Source organism: Buceros rhinoceros, unplaced genomic scaffold, assembly GCF_000710305.1.
Source record: "Buceros rhinoceros silvestris isolate BGI_N320 unplaced genomic scaffold, ASM71030v1 scaffold3884, whole genome shotgun sequence".
In the NCBI taxonomy this organism is placed as follows: domain Eukaryota; kingdom Metazoa; phylum Chordata; class Aves; order Bucerotiformes; family Bucerotidae; genus Buceros; species Buceros rhinoceros.
The window spans coordinates 64519-82685 of record NW_010408652.1 but is presented as its reverse complement, the minus strand read 5'-3'; the positions used below and the strand labels follow the sequence as shown (position 1 = coordinate 82685).

The 18167-nt window shown below is 36.8% G+C and overlaps 1 protein-coding gene across 1 annotated transcript in view; it reads right to left on the bottom strand.

Annotated features, from left to right (window-relative positions):
- Positions 1-18167, bottom strand: part of LOC104492374 (ATP-binding cassette sub-family A member 13-like) — a gene marked incomplete at both ends in the record, with an annotated part of 84818 nt that overhangs the window by 2203 nt on the left and 64448 nt on the right. Inside the window, 4 exon segments of the mRNA XM_010134927.1 lie at positions 909-1065; positions 5052-5167; positions 7909-8086; positions 8652-8706. Coding sequence (XP_010133229.1) covers positions 909-1065; positions 5052-5167; positions 7909-8086; positions 8652-8706 — 506 coding nt within the window.

The window sequence follows — 18167 nt, the reverse complement described above, 5'->3', positions numbered from 1 at the left end:
ATTTGGTGAATGTGTGGTTTTGTTGTGTGGGGGGGGGGGGGGAAGGAAGGACAAAAATTAGTTTTCTCCAACAGCTTATAAAGCAAACTTACGAAGCTAGATACAGCATTCAGATCTCACTCAAGCATATTGTGAACTATTTTCTTACTGTGTTTTAGACTGCATAGAGCCATGGAATTTCACCTTTAGTTAAGGTTCACAGACAGTAAAAACACACATGTGGCAATGATTGTTCTGCGCTCTTAAAATTTTAGTATTTGAATACTATTAATTCTAAATCACCACCTTAAATACAAGCCAACATTAAGTCTGCACCCATACTTAAGTGACATGTAATCAAGATTTGACATCAAACGTTAAGTTTGTGACCTGGTATGTGCAGAGATACTTATACACTTTCTGGACTCTGCTCTCTGTCAGGTTGCTTAATGACCATGATGATTAATGTAAATTACATACATGCAGTGAGATTTCATATTACTATTGATACAGCACATTACAGACCCTAGGAATATGTGGCTTATCTCTTATGTCAATATCATTCAAACGCATTTTACGATGCATATAATCTATTCAATGGACCACAACAGCTCCCATTATGTGCCAATTACAACTTAATGGTCTGGAAAATATCAAGATTTCAATTACATGATGTTTTTTTCATTATTACTGTGCAATTTGTTTTGTTATAAACAAGTTAAAAATCAAGATGGTAACAAGCAATACAGTATACACTAGGACAGTAAAATCATGAATGTTTAAAACACCTAAGTTTTCCTGCTGGAAAAAGTCTTGCCTGTGCACATCTATAAACATATGTACCTATATATATACACACAAACATATATACGCATGCGTGTGCATGCATACATGTCACGAGTACTGTAAAGCAAAGGTTTTATACTGACCTGCACTTTGGAAATTATAGTTAACAAACGAGGTAAGAGAGTCACCAGCATTGTGCACAAGCCAAACACAAAATTTAAGGAGATGTAAGAAATAAAAGCCACATCTGAACTTGAGAAGAATCTGGATACAAGATACATCCACGGTAAAGTTGCATATCTGGAAGTTTAAAGAAACAAAATTATCACAAACAAGTTATCTCAATAAAAAAAAGAAGAAAAAAGGCAGTTATCATATAGGGAAAAAAAAACCCCAATAGTTACTACTTATTTTTAAGATATGCAAACAACTGTTTTGACCATCTGAGAAAAAAGGATGAATTTGGGATATGTTTTCTTTACCTTATGACTTTGTAGATGTACACATAGCTACTGCCAAAAGACAGGCAGACATGATCCATTTTTGCATATATCAACTGTGCGTACTTTCACTGTTCGAGAAAGCTCACAACCCCGATTTCTAAATGTTTGTAAAGCTATGCATCTTAACACGTCTCTTAGAGAGATACAATCAAAATATTTTAAGCTTATCTTACTGATGTTGAGAAATCAGCTTTTCTTAGAGACTTTCATAAAAAGGAAAAAGAACAAAAAGGAAGGAGAGAGTGAGTGAAGAAAAAAGAAAATTAAAAAAAGCAGAAGAAAAAAGCATTAATTCTTTAAATGGAACTTTAATTTGCACCAGATTTAATTTGCAAGAACTGAAATCTGCCAGAGATCGTATTAGCACTGTCATTACCTAAAACAGGTTATCAGTTAGTAGATAGTAGCCATTAAAAATGAATGCATAGTTGCTTCAAAGCACAGTGATAGTAAGACAGCACGTCCATGGCTTCATCATTTTCAATGCAAATCTTTAAAAGAGGAGGGAAGTGACGCCCATCCAAAATGGAGCAGTCATATTTTTTTATAAAGAGTAAGGTATGTCTAGCCAAGGTAAAATATGCCCAGGCAATTTGATGAGCATGAATGCCTTGTAAAAGAAATTTTCCATTCAACATAGCACAAGAGATATCTATCAAACAGTACATAGACTGCAGGAGCATAGGTATCAGCATACACCATTGCATGACAGTCAGTATGTATGTACTCTATCACATATACAAATACTTCTTGTGTAGTATTAACATATATAAATATTTGTTTTAATAGTGAACTGAATGCAAGAGTAAATAGCCAAAAATCTGTGGAATCACTTCTTCATTTCATTCACTAAACAGTAGTTTAGGTTACAAGCCATAAAAGTCCCAGTTAAATTCAATATTGTCTATGCTATGCATTAACATTTTTCACTTAAGAAGGCCAAAATTCTTTACCTTCAGAAGCAAACTTCCACTGGCTGCTAAATAATAGCAATGTTATCCTCAGTTTACAGGAAGATAAATGTTAAATGACTTAATGTTTGGGTCTCAAATGAGTATTGTAAGTATTCAAGACCACGCTATAATTTTCAGCACCCTGTTGCCAGTCTTAATCACAGAATCTTTTCTTCTCATTACGCACATGCCAAAATCACCGTTCTAAGTTTTGCTCTGAATTACAATACCATAAATACAAGACAGGTCCATCCTTGTCAACAGCTCAGAAAAGAGACATGATTTAAAGTGCTGTTACTCTGCAGTAAATTAAAGCAAAATTTGATGTATTTGCTTATAGCTGCTAAGAAATGAGTCAGACTTTCAGAATACTAATACTACGGTGTTCAAACATAGCCTTTAATGCAGCTGCCAGATTTCCAGCTTTGGCTTCAGCTGTAATTTTTATTTTCAAAGAATCAAAGATAGTGAATTTTGGTGCTTGAGCAGTTGCACGATAAAACACTTCCGCTCTCAGCTAAAAGAGGAAAAAATTCAGTTTAGTTAAGAGACATATTTTTTTTAAAGGAAATCAGTTTTAATCTAGCACTCTAGGAAATCATTGATTATTCTTTTAAGCACACCCCCTTCTGGCATATAGCTTAACTTTTTCATATAAGTGAGCTACTCTTATCTTTATTCTAGATCAGAAATGCTGCACAAGTGTACACTGAAAAGAAAAATAAAACTTTAAAAGGAAAAAATCTGTTATGGAATGCAGATAAATGAGAATTACATGCACAGTACTGAGAAAGGGTGAAATGACTCCAGTAGGCTTCATCACACTTAGTCTCAGTAAAGGGTATAACAGGAAGGGTGGCAACTCTGAATTTTATCTGTGTGCTTGAGACATATTAAACTTACTGACTGATGTTTATTGTATCTTTAATATGTGTTAATACACATTAAATACATAGACCTTCTGGTTAAAAAAATCACTACCCCTTATGTTAGCCAAAGCTGAACAGTATATGAGGCATTATGCTGAGATGATTTAGCTGTATCTGCAAGCAGCAAAAAAAATTTTTAGAAGGCAGTCCTGCTTTTCAGTCAATGGTTCTTTCTGCTGAAATACCCAAACTAACTCAACATTTTGGCTAAAACAATGTCAGCATAACTATTAGCACCTGGGATTTAGTAGTAAACTGTGGGCAGGACCAAAGCACACTACAGAAAACCTATCAAGGCTTCAGCAGATGTACAAGTATGTACGGTATGGTTCATTTGCTGCTTGACTAAGATCTTTATAGATGCCTTTTACTCAGTTGTAAAAACAGGAATGAGATTTAGTAGTGAAAAAAAACAGGGATGGGATTAAGTAGTGTAAAAAAACAGTGGTGAGATTTAGTGTTTAGTGAGATTTGCATTTAGACTGATAAGAATTTCTGCTTTTAACTTGAGGGAATCAATTGATAGTAGCATAGAAGGAAGGAGGAGGAAGACTAGAGTGATACAGAGAGGAGAAAAGTATGAACTTCGGATTTTTCGTGTGAGTTATTTACAAGAACCTGACATCATGACCTCTAGAACATTGCATACTAATCTGGCCACCCATGGCCAGGAAAGATGAGTTCAAACTGGAGTTGCAGTGAAAAATTATAAATAGAATTATCCAGGGAATGGGAAGGCCTTTTACATGAGAGGACTTCGCTTGTTTGGGTTTGCAGAAGATGTTTGATGAGAAAGAATTATGAAGTATCACTCCAAATAAACATGTCCAGTTATGGAGATACTGAAACAGTTTTCAAAAAAAAAAGGAGCTGCTGGAGGCATGACAACAATGAAAACAGTTTCAAGATGAAATCCAGAAAGTTTGGGGTTTTTTTGAATGTTTAACTGAGACTCTTTCTGGAAAGGAACATGTTCTGATCTTGCAGAAGGTCCTTTCTACTTTCCTTACTTGTGATTCTTTCATGGAGCAGTTACATTTCATTATCTAAATATCTTTCCTGTAAGATATGCATCCCACCCCTACCAAGACAGCAACAATTTGTTGCTTGAGATAAGGAAGAATGCTTATCAGAACGCTTATCCTGTAACTACTCAGCTTCAGCATTTCTTACATCACCTGGGGCTGCACACAGGAAGAGTTAAAGGAACAGAATAGACAGACCACGGGTTTGATTGAGCCCAGGACTCAACAGCCTGTTTCTGTAGAGAAATTAAACCTCTGTTTTAACAGATATTTTAACTATTTATAACTGTTTTTCACTTAAAACTAAGCAAGAGGGTGATATAGGAGGACTTTCCTCTCCCACGATACTGTTTGGAGACAAATCTCCTTCCAGCCCTGTACTCCATGTTGGACAGATTTCTCACTGAAAACAAATTCCTGGAGCTATGTAAAATTGTAGAATTACAGAAAATGGATAGAGCTGTAATAAAAGACAGACACTTACCTTCTTGATGATACTCTGCACAATTAAGCACTGAAATTCTGACCTATGTTATTACTCCCTCAATTTCTGAAGGACAACATACAACCAAATTCTAACAGCAAAGAGTTGTTACACAGGCTGAGTATTTTCTGAGATATTTCTGGTTGGGTTTTTGGGGGGCTTTTGGGGTTTTGTTTTGTTTTTTTTTTAAATGCATGAGCAAATCTCCCTCCACCTTTCATGTGGAACATTCAACCCATGTTTCAGCTTGTTTTCTCACTATCTTTTGCTAAATCATAATCACTTCCAAAGAGAGAAAATCATGCATTCAGCACTAGGTGCAAATCAAGTCTAAAGATTTTTGTTTGTTTCTTACAAGCGATAATTCCATAGTACCATTTCCAATCACATACCCAAAGAGTATCAACAGGAGAGCAGTGGCTGCCAAGTTCTTTCGGAAAGTGAAGGCTGATAGCTGGAAGGCACTAATAACACCAACACACAGGGTGACTGGAACCATGTAAAACAGCTAGAAACAGAAGTTAAAAGGCACTTAGCAGGTGAGAATCTCTTCCTGGTGTTATTTAACTAGTGTAGAAGGGCTCTACAAATTAACTTTTCCATATTTGCAATATAATTACACTATAAATTAGGAAGAATTAGGCAGAAGATCGCTGAGATTTCATAGTCCACACTGGCTATGAAACTGCCTCTCTTACATGTACACACGTTAAATAGCCTGACGAAATAAAATCTGACTATAGAATATCCCCCTTAATTCCATTTCTATTGACCTTTCCCATACAGCCATTTAAGAAGCTAACTCTTCTGAAGAATGAGTCTGTATGGGACTATTGCCCTAAAACATCAAATTATACTGTGAATACAGATTCTTGGATTCAGATATAGCAGTTTCACTGATTGGTGCTTTAGTCACAAGAGAATAGAATCATAGAATAGTTTAGGTTGAAAAAGACCTTTAAGATCATTGAGTAAGGATAGTAAGGATACAATTTTAAAATGGCTTTTTAGAAGGAATATGTGTGCTGATGTTTTAATGGGAACAGAACTAATATTTTCAAGAGTTCCAGCCATTAGGCTACAGGGAAAACAGTTTCTCTCTTTAGTCTCTTGACATAAGGGTAATCAAACACTTGGGGGTGGGGGGTGTGGATGTGATTGATATGGAGGGCTCGTATCCAAGTATTCTGGTTCTGCTTGCAAGTGACAATGGCAAGATGTGAAAACCTGTGCTCAATTCCACTCTCAGTGTCTGCCTGCTCTGTGAATTGAAGCTGAGTTTGTTAGGGCAGTGACTGCCTTCTTTTCTGCTTATATAATATTTAACTTTTTCCTGATATAAATGAGATTCTGAGATGCAACTGCAACAGAGGCAACAAATTAAGGTGTAGCTAAATAGTCAGTGTAGAAAAACAACTACCTCACTGTTAAAATTGTACTTTCATAATGAAATTCAATGCAAACCTCTAATATTAAACCAGAGTGCATCACTTCTTTGTCAGTGGGAAGCCAGACACTTTTTTAAGAGAAGGGCAATAGAGTGAAAGGTAGACATATAATCTTCTCATCTCGTACACAGTGTACCTTATTCAGTGCCATATACAAATATCATACCATATCACATATTTAGGTTTCCTTTATCCTGGAGCTGTTTTAAAAATATGATAGAGAAATCACAGAACATCTGAGTCCCATTATGTTTCAAAAGTCCTGGGACTTTTTTCTAGAAATAAATAACTAACTTTGAACATTAAATTCTATTAGAAATGTTACTTGAAAGCATGATTCATTATAAAATTTGGGCATGCACAAATAAAATAACCCTAATTTTGCCCCTCTAGTGACACAAGCTTAACCTGAACAAAACATCTCTATTTGTCATGACATTTTCTTAATATTTACACATTTTCCGTTTCTTGAACATGGCAAAGAATACTATTCACATGTATAAATCCAGGAAAAACAGTCTGATTCTCATGACAGCAATTTCATAAATCAAATACTTCTGCAGTCTAGTAAAGGTTATGCTACCGATAATACAGGACACAGCCTGTAATACTTAAAATACGTAGAGGGATTTCAAATTTGACAGTCCATATATTCATGTGTTCAGTGTCCCTAAGTGATCTGCAGCACAATTAGCATTTAAAGCAGTATCTGTTCTTTCCCAGATCATAACTGATCATGCAGTACTGTGTTGATTTTATGGGACCATTTTGAACAGAAGAGATTGGTAGAAAATAACGAGAAGTTGACTTTGCTGCACAAGGAGAAACTGAATGATAAAGGACAGATATTAACCAAGCCCTCTTATCTGACACAGCAGAAAAAGGAATACAAAGATTGACTGACCAAGTAAATAAAATTTGGAGAAATGTGCTCTTACTTCAAGTTTGCTCAAGTGTGAAAATCCTGATTTCAAGCATGGATGGGTAAAGCTGTAATGTTTCAGATTTAGAATAGTCTGAATGAGAACAGAGAGCGTTTCATAAATCTCTGTTCCTGATCAGGCTAGTTTGCATTGCCTATGCTAGCCCTTCCTTCTATGACCAAGTGTTAAGCAAGGTGCAGAAGGTTTATGTTCCTTCTCTGGAGTCAGGAGTAGTTTTACTTTTGAATAACCCAGGTGACTCTAATTAGTCACTATTGCTTCTCTTTTTGTTATACTCCTTTTCATTACTATTATTATTATATTTTATATTACTGTTATTATTACATTTTTTCTCATTTTAGTTTTTAAACTCTTGTCTCAACCCAAGAGTTTTAATTTTTTTTCAGTTCTTCTCCCCATCCCACTGAGAGAGCAGAGTGAGCAAGCAGCTGTGTGGTGCTTAGGTGCTGGCTGGGGTTAAGCCACAACAGCCTTTAAAGCAGCTAAGTAGTATCTTCAGGCTTCTCCAATAATCTGAAAGACTTTGCCAGTGGCAACTCAATGCACAGAAAAGAAAGACTGGCTCTGTCTAGGTCAGTTAGCCAGCTTCCTTTTATTTGAAAAAAATCGCATAGTTACCTAAAGCCAGCATATGCTTTACCTTACAATTCAGCTTTGGAAAACAAAGAGCACAATCCCTGCCTTAAAGGATTTTATCTGACAGTATTAAAGTAGGAATGGTGTCCCAATGCGTGGAGCTGTTGCTCTGCAGATTTAAAATCTTATTCATGTCTTGTGACCATGTCTCCTTTTGCTCTTTTATGACAAACTAGTTAAAAATTTACACCTGAAGACATGCTGCCCCACATGATACATACCATATCACTGCAGAAGTTAGCAAGCCAGTAAGTTTTGTAACCCAAGCCCGTGATGTGCTGTAAGCGTTTTGTGCCAGATACTCTGTCTTTCACTATGGCGCTTCCAATGGATGCGGTAAGAATAGAGAACCCCAGCATGATACACAGTGCTACCCCACACTGACGAACATTCTCCATTCTAGGGTACAGAGCAAAATGGCAAAATGAAAACAGAATGAGGAAAAAATCCTTACCAAACCCAAACGTTTTCAAGGCCAACTTCTTACCAAAATAACACTAGACATTCAGACCTTAATCCTGTTTGCAATGTTTGTACACTGTCAACATATAATTAGAGAACGGGAGCAAAATGATGTGTTAAGTTACAAAACTATAAGTGAGTTACACAGCACAGCATGTGTCTAAAGTCTGAACAGTAAAGTGAAGCTGTTGCAAATATTTCTCCCTCCACAGAAAACTAAAATTTAAAAACTTGACGATCATTTGCAGCAGTTAAGCTGTTTGAAATTGTCATGACCTGTCATGACTGTTCACAAGCAGTCAGCATAAATTCAGTATTTTTCTCTACAAAATAATGCAACTTGACATATAAACACCAAACTAGAGAAAATGCTTTGCTCAGTGGAACTGAATTGCTTCTATCAAGTCACAACATATATTGCATACAATGTACATACTTATTGAATTAATAGTTCCAATTGTCTGCTCGTTGCAGCTATTACATATTTTAAGAGTATGCTCACATTTTATCCTCATCCAGCAAGTTTCCTCCATATGGCTGGCTGTAGAGTGTGATCCCTATGAAATGAAAAATAAATTATGAGATAGTAGATGCTACATCACGACTTCAAGTTCTAGAGTACACTGTTGATCCCTTATTACAGAATATGAATGAAAAGACTAAATACTTCATAGGCAACAGAAAGAGGTCAACCATCAAGCTGCCTGTTGAGTAATTTCCAGAGTCTGGATTTACCAAAATCTAACGAACAAACATAAGCAAGAGCTGCTTTTCTGCACTCTGAACAGCAGAAATGGGTTCAACAATGTTGTATATTGCTGCGCAATCTGCATCACAGAAGAGACTAAATACAAAGTCTGAAGTAGAATTTCTTTATATACCTAATCTTCTGAAGTAAGGTAGGTTTTTATTGAAATTCATATACTCAGTATTGCATTGTTGCTATAAACATTTTTAGATTGCTGATGTTTTGCAGATAAAGACTATTTAGCTAAATTCACAAAAAAAAAGGCACACCTCAGATTGAAACTGTAACACCTTTAAATTAAAAAGATACCCAGTTTTGTAGACCAAGCAAAAACCTGAGTAGGCAATGTGTTCTTAGGCTTACTTTGGTTCTTGCTGCAACCAGCTTGTAACAATCCAGCAAACTGAACAGAGGAATTGGAAGGTAGTTTATGGATAAAAACCAGGGCTTTTTGCCTTTTGGTTTTTCAAACAGGAGAAGGAAAATAAAGGCAGGGCAGGGGTGGTTGGGGTGGAGAAGATGGTGGGGTGAAGGAGCTTTGTCAGTGCAAAAGTTGCTGTCTAACTGGTCTTGATGCTTTTTCTGACTTATTTCTGCATGTGTACCTAACAGGTGTGCCAGCTGTAATGGAATACCAACCAGAAACTCTTGCAGTGAGATCAACAAGCACTACCTGACTAAAGTATCTAAACACGTAGGTTGCTCTGAAGGTAACACCACCTATTTACTACATAAAACTGCAACAGATACACAGAGCACAGTAACACTATCTAATGGAGCAAATTCTCAGCTACAAAACGCTGGTTTTCAACACAATCCCCACCATGAGCTGTGCATTTCACCAGCGATGAACAAGAGTCTGTGTGCTGTGCTCATAAAAACCTGCACTAGGGGAGGGGACCCACCAGCACTGTCACACCTGTTGGAATGCGGCACCCACCGCCCCACTGTGCTGACACCCATTGATTGATCTCCATAAACGTTCAGCAGCATCAATGAATGTCAGTGGGTGCCATTTTTTCCTCATAGAGGAATTCAGTCGCACCCCTTCAATTCACATGCACTCTCATGTCAGACGCCCTTTTGTCAGACGGTCCCTCTGCTGCCGTCTGTCAGACTGCAACAAAATTTAACGGAATACTGGTGGGAGGGTTCAGCCTCTACTGCCAGGCCAACAACATCTGCCTCTGACATCGTGGGCTGATATAATAAAATAGGAGGCACTACTTTTGAAGCAGCCCTTGTAAATCTATGTTGTTCCCAATTGTGTAAAAAAAAAAAATCCATCCTAACAACAATTATAATCTTCCCAGTATCTTTGGCAAAGGAAATAAATTGTTGGTAGCCTTCGATAGACTCTGCAGGGTGCCACTTAATTGAACATACTTTCATATTTTGTTGAGTCCAGATGTATAAAGATAAAAACTCTCTTTGTTCCAGTAACAGGAACTGAATCTGAGTATAACGATACATTTATATTTGTCCCTTTGATTTTTCATTCCTCACCTTCAAGCCAAAGTAATTTAAATATCACTAAGCCACTGTGTAGTAAAGAGCTGAACAACAGCAGGTGATGATTAACTCACACAGAAAACTAGTACAAGGTAAAGATTTTTCAAATACAGTTAAAAGCTGTACGCTGAAGCCCAACAGTAGTTAGGAAATCAAAAGAAGATTCAAGCCAATAGGGTTTTGACTCATCACTAGTAGAAGTCGTCTTTCATGTCATTTGCCAACAGGGAATGTTTAAAGTTTTCTTATGTTTTTCTTTTGCATCATTAATTTTTTAAACAATAGCTGCTATTTTTTCTGAAGCAAAAACCAGCATATCAAAGAAAACTATTTTTCCCCACTGGAACCAAGTATTAGCTGAAATTCCATTTATATAAATATACATAAAGAAAAAACAGCATGATAGGAAAAGGCTTCATTCGCAGAAAGTTTTTCTGATATTTTCCCATAGTTGAATAAAGGTGTGGATACTAGAAAAATGTCTTTACTTCATATATATACAGGATTTCCATTAAATTAGAAACTGGTAGCCAAAAATAGAATTAACCCAAGCTTTCATTGTACAGAGAAAGTGAAAACAATCTGAACTTATTTTCAGATCTGGTCAGAAAAAACAAAACAAAACAACCCAAAACCACACAAACCACAAAAGCAAAAAACACACAAAATCAACCAAAACCCAAAATGATCTTCAATGGAGGAAAGCTTTTGGAAAATGGGAATCCTGGTAATTTCAGAAGCACTAGAACAAGAAGTTAGCAACATGAAACGTACTTCTTATACACTCACTAGTGCTCAGCTGAATTGGCAAAGAGCAGATTTTCCATCCAAGCCTCCTCCTTTATGGCCATTAGCCAAGTTCTAGTTACAGAGGATCATCCCACAACTGTCAAGGTATTGCTTTCATGACCAAGAATTTGAATGCTCTAACCAAGTTGTCCTCCTCTAAGCTTCAGATGACAGAAATCCTACAGTAATACTGATCCAGTTTAAGAGGTAGCATTTGTACAAATCTTAAAATACTGCCCACTATCAGGAAAAGCTAAGACTTGGAGACCTATAGGTCCTACTGATTCACATCCCTTTTTCCAGAATTGTGAAACAGGTAAACCTGTCATGGGGACTGTGGCAGAGAATTATTGCCCATAAACCGTCCAAAACTGGGGCAGTTTGCCAGGAATCCACTATATTCCATAAATTAATCCAGGCTGATCTGAATCATGTGGCATTGTTCTACTGCTACCAAATATCTGCTGTATTCAGTGAGAACAACATGCACTAGCAAAAACGGAGCTACAAGTTCATGCTTGTTTAATTTCCTGTGCAAGTGTGTTCATGCTCATAAATGTAGGTTTGCCCACTTGTACATTTTGAGAATCTAGTCAATGATTTTTATGGAAGATCATCTGCATTGCTGAAACTTTTCAAAAAGACCCACAGAGAATTAATTAAACATAAAGACAAAGATGACATAAAATCATTTACAAGGAATAAGTTCTGCTTAGGAATATTTAACGTGTTTGGAAACACTACCTCTCCTGAAATCACCACGGCCTGTCTCTAAGTGCACAGATCCGAAGAGGAAACTAACAGAACTTCCAAATTACTGTGTCGTTTTTAAACAGAAGTCTACAGCAGCTGACTAGGGTTCCATACAGAGAAATACACTATTATAACTCTGGTACAGCATAAACAGAAAAAAGAGATGATGGGGAAAATAAAAACAACCCCACCACTACATTAAATATCATAATGCTCCTTGCAGTCTTGTGTCATACACTACTGGTCAAAAAGCAAATTGCACTGAATTAATTGTCTTCAATGGAATATGCTCAAAAAGTAATTAAAGTAATTGAAAGTAATAACAATTTTCTCCAGTCAATTTCCATTCAAACCATGATGAAACAAATTTTTGAAAATTTACACACACAACTGAGGTAAAGTTTCCCAGGGTTGCTGAATTACAATTAATCAAAGAATGACCGTGTTAAGCTCAGTTCAGTTCTATGTTAGAATTTAAAATTCTATCAATGTATTAAACATAATATTTGCCTTTCATTATTTTAAATTTTTCAATTAGTCTGGAGCATGAGGATCTCCTTCACTTGCTACATTACTTCATAAAATGATTTCTTCCCTCCCATCCCACTGTTCACATATAAAAGATAAATTTATATGAAGATAATAAACTGCCTTGTAATTCACAAAGGGGAAAAAATATTCCCTTGAACCTAAGGAGGAGTAAATTATAAACTATCTTCCAATAACAAAACAAGCCAACACATTTGATAAGCTATTTGCTAGTATTTTCACTTTTTATAAAAAACCCCAAAACCTTGTATATACTTTTATATTCTATCCCTTCCCAAATTTCTTGTAACCACCTAGACTATCTTTCTTTATATATATATATATCACTGTCCCAATACAGTCGTTAACATGATGTAACACATATTGATGCTTTCTTGCCTTTATATGCCTTCTCACTATGTAAAGCAATAATGATGCTCATAAGGTTGAAAATTAGACATCATATTTGAGGACTTAAAAACCATAAATGACAAATAAATCAAGAAATTCTAAACGACAAAGCTGCTGATAAACAGATTTATGTGGTGTTTATGCAAGGATTATTTTAAGGATTGTATTTGCAAGCCTTGTGTGAACCGCCTTCAGGTTCAAGGCAAATAAAACCAAATCAATATTCATACAGGAAAAACAATATCAACAAATATGCTATGATTCATCTCAAACTCAGGCTGCTGCTTTTCACAAATTTCTCCTTCTCCGCCCCCCATATCTACAAATTGCCATTATATCCTCCTGACTTAATTAAAACTGGAATTTCCCCAATTGTCCTAAAACATCCTTCTTCTATGTCCTTAGCACAGAATTGGTCACACTATTTTTAAAGTAACAGTTTAGGCTTCTTTATGGGCACAGATGAAAAATTGTGATAGCCACCAAGTCCGATCTTTCCAAAGCTCTGCATAAGCAATTCAAGAACAGGAAAAATTGTGAGCACAGACATCCTTATACTGTACCAGGGATTTAATGCTGTGTTCACTGCTTTGTAATCTACCTTTTTTCTGTCATGTAACATGCTGAATCTTAAGACCACTTTGGATCTGTGCTAACTAATTCTAAATAACATAATTCTTACAGACTTAATAGAAGACTAATCTAGATTTCTTTATCTGAAACATTTTATTTCAGAACAGATTAAAATAGATTAGAAAAAACTAAAATGCTATATATAAGAAAATGGAGGTAAAAGCTCTTACTTTTGGTCATTTAAAACTTATGACAAGATTTTTGTTTGAATAAAATGAGACATCACTATTTACTGAAAATTACAACTTATATTTTATGGAGAATTTCACAGGTAGCACCTGCATTAAAGATTTATGTTTTACATTTCCCCTCTTACCAGACATGGATAAGAAAATTACTAATAAATGGTGTTTCACTGTTTCCTTTGAAAAGACGTTTAAAGTTACAATTTGCAATCAGGAAACTATACAGTTGTTTTCCACAAAAAAAAAACTCAGCTGAAAATGGGTTTCTTGATCCCTTCAGCTCGTTTGAAGAACTGAATCTGAAATAAATGAGGAAGCCATGTGAACAATTACAATGTGCCCTAGCATGAAAGGTTTTTTAAAAAAATCAGTTACTTCAACAGAAGTCCTGAGATGGGGCAGCTGCATTGCACAAGGCCTTTCTGTATCAAAACATTTCTGTTCTTTGAGTAATGATGTAAGAACTTTTTGTGACCACTGTACTTTACATAACACTATAGATAACCACCGCTCCTTTTTCTTCATGTAGCTTTACACTAAGAGGTAGGTAATAGTTCTTCCCCTATATTCCAGCACAATAAATGCATTGTGACTCACCTGTATATAGTTAGGTATGAAAAATAACAGATGAGAGAGATATTTCCCACAGTAGAAAGAGACTTACATGATTATGAACCTAGAGGTGGCCATCCACATGGTATGGAAGATGAGCTATTTGCATACAAGTATTCCTGAACTGCTGTTCCACATTAGACATCTGATCCATTAACTATGATAAACCGATGGAAATGAATCTGGCTAATTTCTGTCGCTCTGTCTGCATTCACCTCCAAGCGCCTCCAGCTGGCACATGCATTTTCTTCAACACTTTTTACATGGAAATTACAAGAAGCAAACTTTATAACTTTCCAAACATCCTCATGGAAAAGTTTACTGGTAATTCCATATGGGCGGAAAAAACAAGGACCTCTCCACTTGCAAAGAAAGGATTTGAACATCAGGTTACACAATAATAAAAAGGAAGTATTTTCAATCATCAAATAACTATCATTTCCTGCTCCTCTAGGCTCAGGATGAATAAAAATCAGTAATTTGGGCCGACACAAGAAAAAAATCATCAATTTTTTTCACAACTTTTTTGAACAGACACTAATCCCTCAGGATATAAGTCAGTACGAGTAAGCATATGTCCTCTGTATTCAGCAAAACTTCTTTCAAACTCACATAAAAAATTCTACGTTCATATTCCCTGTATACTCTTGATTGAAGAAAAGACATTGGACAAAAGCATTTAGCCTTCTTCACAGCTTCTTATCACTAAAATCTATCACAAACTGGAATCAGTATGACAAATCTCCTATGAGATACTAGGTTTGCTCCTGCAAACAGAGCAGGTAGAACTAGGCACGCTGTCCGTAATGACTTTTCCTTCCTCGAGAGAACTTGGGAGAAATTCATGCTGAAGACATACCCACAGGATATAACTGCTAAGTGAAAGGGTTCCTCACTGTTTATATGAGCATTTAAATAAGCTGTCAACCTGTTTTCAGGTTGTTTCAATATCATAGTAATTGCTAGTCTTGTTGCATCCATGGTAGTGCTCTACCCAACTCAAGTCTCCTGCAGACAAGCAAGATTTATTTTTTGTGAGGGAAGGGAAGACTGTGTCCTCTCATTCCATTTCCAGGGGTTAAATTATTTTTTATGTCACTTAACAGTAATAAACATTGGATCTTTTGACAAAAAAAAACTTTGAAAAAGTTATTCCTGTGACCAAAACCATGGCATTACTGCAAATCAGAATTACAAAGATGTATTTCTGCAACATCCTAACAAGCGTCCTCACAGCAATTCCCAAAAATATTCTAGAAATGACCTTGCATATAAACAGAGCTTGCAAGAGAAAAAAAAAAATTAAAAAGAATAGATTTCAGTGTTGAAACACAGTACGTAGTCTTCTGACTGCTAATTTACAGGACTGCATGTAACCATTTTAACAAGAAAAGCATATAAATAGTTCTTCTCCATGACAGCAGTATCCTTGAATAAAAGCTAGTTAAAAGTCAAAGCAAACTGAGCTTCAACGCCCCATAAAGCTCTGGAAAACTGCTGACTTATGGCTGTTTGGTTTGGGTTTCTTCGGTTTGTTGAGGTTTTTTGGTTTTTTATATAATATACGTACATATTTGTCTCTACACATACACACACACAGGTGTTTGTGTGCATGTATCCATATATGCGTACATACACCTATACATACATACAGGTAGATGACTTCTTTTTCTTGGCTCTCTCTGACATGTCCCTCTGCATTATGTCTCAAAAGCATTATCAATCCATCTTTATTGCACCTCTCCAATAAATACACACATAAATAAACTGCTTTATAGTCCATAAACTCTACTTCTTCAGAGACTTAGTCAACATATTCTGCCAGAAGATTATATAACGATGTAATATTTTTATAGATGACAGTCCAAGGCTTCAAGTATTTATTAAGCACTGGTTTGCTTATTGTGTTTATACGTCATGTAACAACATAAATTATAACACTTCCACAGTTCTTGGGAGAACTGTGATTCTCTCCAGCTGTAAACTGAATGTCAAGTTCCCAGTTCTCCATGACACGTTTTTACATCTGGGTACTGAATATTTAAGATCCAGAATGGGATATCTAATGCTCAGAAAACAAGCTAGCATCAGTACTATTCATGAAGTGCAGAGAAAGTTGATTAAAAATTGATTTCTATCAAAAATTCTCATTAAAATACCTGATTTCTTTTCATTCAAACTTTCTGCATAAATACATTACCTTTGATTCATTCTCATGATTCATTTAGAAAAATAAAAACCCAGCCATCTTGAAAGCAATCAATTATTCTTTTTTCATTAACATTCAGGAAATTTTTCTTAATGAATTTCTATGGTCAAATTCTCTGGATCCCTTTCTCCTTTTCACTGATTTTCATCTTTTCTTCCTTCCTCATTATAAACACATTGAAAATTATTTCACCATTACACACAACTGGAGTGCTCCATTGAACAACTATAAATTCTTCAGAAGGGAAAACACTGGGAAGGAGAGGCAGGGGAGTGGCCCTGTATGTTAGGGAGTGTTTTGATTGTCTAGAGCTTGATGATGGTAATGACAGGCTAGAGTGTTTATGGGTAAGAATCAGGGGAAAGGCCAACGAGGCAGATATTGTGGTGTGAGTCTGATATAGACCACCCAACCAGGATAGAAATGCAGACAAAATATATAAGCAGCTGGGAGAAGTCCCACAGTCACTACCACTCATTCTTGTGGGGGACTTCAATTTACCAAATGTCTGCTAGAGATACAACACAGCAGAGAGGAAACAGTCCAGCATGTTCCTGGAACATGTGGAAGACAATTTCCTGATGCAACTGATGAGGAAGCAGAATAGGGAAGGCTTCCTGCTAGACCTGCTGGTGGTGAACAGAGAAGGACTTGTGGGTGATGCGACAGTCAGAGATGGCCACAGTGATGGCAGAGTTTTCAATTCTTGAGGAAATAGAGAGGGGAGTCAGTAGAACTGAAACCTTGGCCTTCTAGTGGACAGACTTAGGCCTGTTTAGGAGACTGGTTGACAGAATCCCTTGGGAGGCAGCCCTGAAGGACAAAGGAGTCCAGGAAGGCTGGACATCCTTCAAGGTTAGTGATCTATTGCACCACTTAGATGCGCACAAGTCTATGGGGCCAGATGGGATCCACCCAAAGATACCAAGGGAACTGGCAGAAGTGCTCAACAAGCCACTTCCCATCATTTACCAGCAGTGCTGGATAAATGGGGAGGTCCCAGTCAACTGGAGGTTAGCAAATGTGACAACCATCTACAAGAAGGGCCAGAAGGAGGAGCCAAGGATCTACAGGCCTGTCAATCAGACCTCAGTGCCAGGGAAGGTTACAGCGCAGATCATCTTCTGGAGTGTAATCACATGGCACATGCAGGACAACCAGATGATCAGGCCCAGTCAGCATGGGTTTATGAAACATGAGTCCTGCTTGAATATCCTGATGTCATCCTGTGTCAAGATGACCTGCTTAGTGGATGAGGGAAAGGCTGTGTATGATGTCTACCTAGTAGTAAAGCCTTTGACACTGTTTCCCACAGCATCCTCCTGGAGAAACTGGCTGCCCATGGCTTGGATGAATCTACTATTCACTGGATAAAAAACTGTCTGGATGGCCAGGCCTGGAGAGTGGTAGTGAATGGAATTAAATCCGATTAGCAGTTGGTCACGATTTGGGTTCCCTCAGTGTTGGGACCTGTTCCCTTCAACATCTTTATCAATGATGTGGATGAGGGGATTGAGGGCACCCTCAGTAAGTTTACAGATAGGCAGGAATGTTGATGCGCTTGAGGGAAGGGAGGGTCTGCAGAGGGATCTAGACAGGCTGGGTCGGTGAGGTGAGGCCAATGGGATGAGGGTCAAT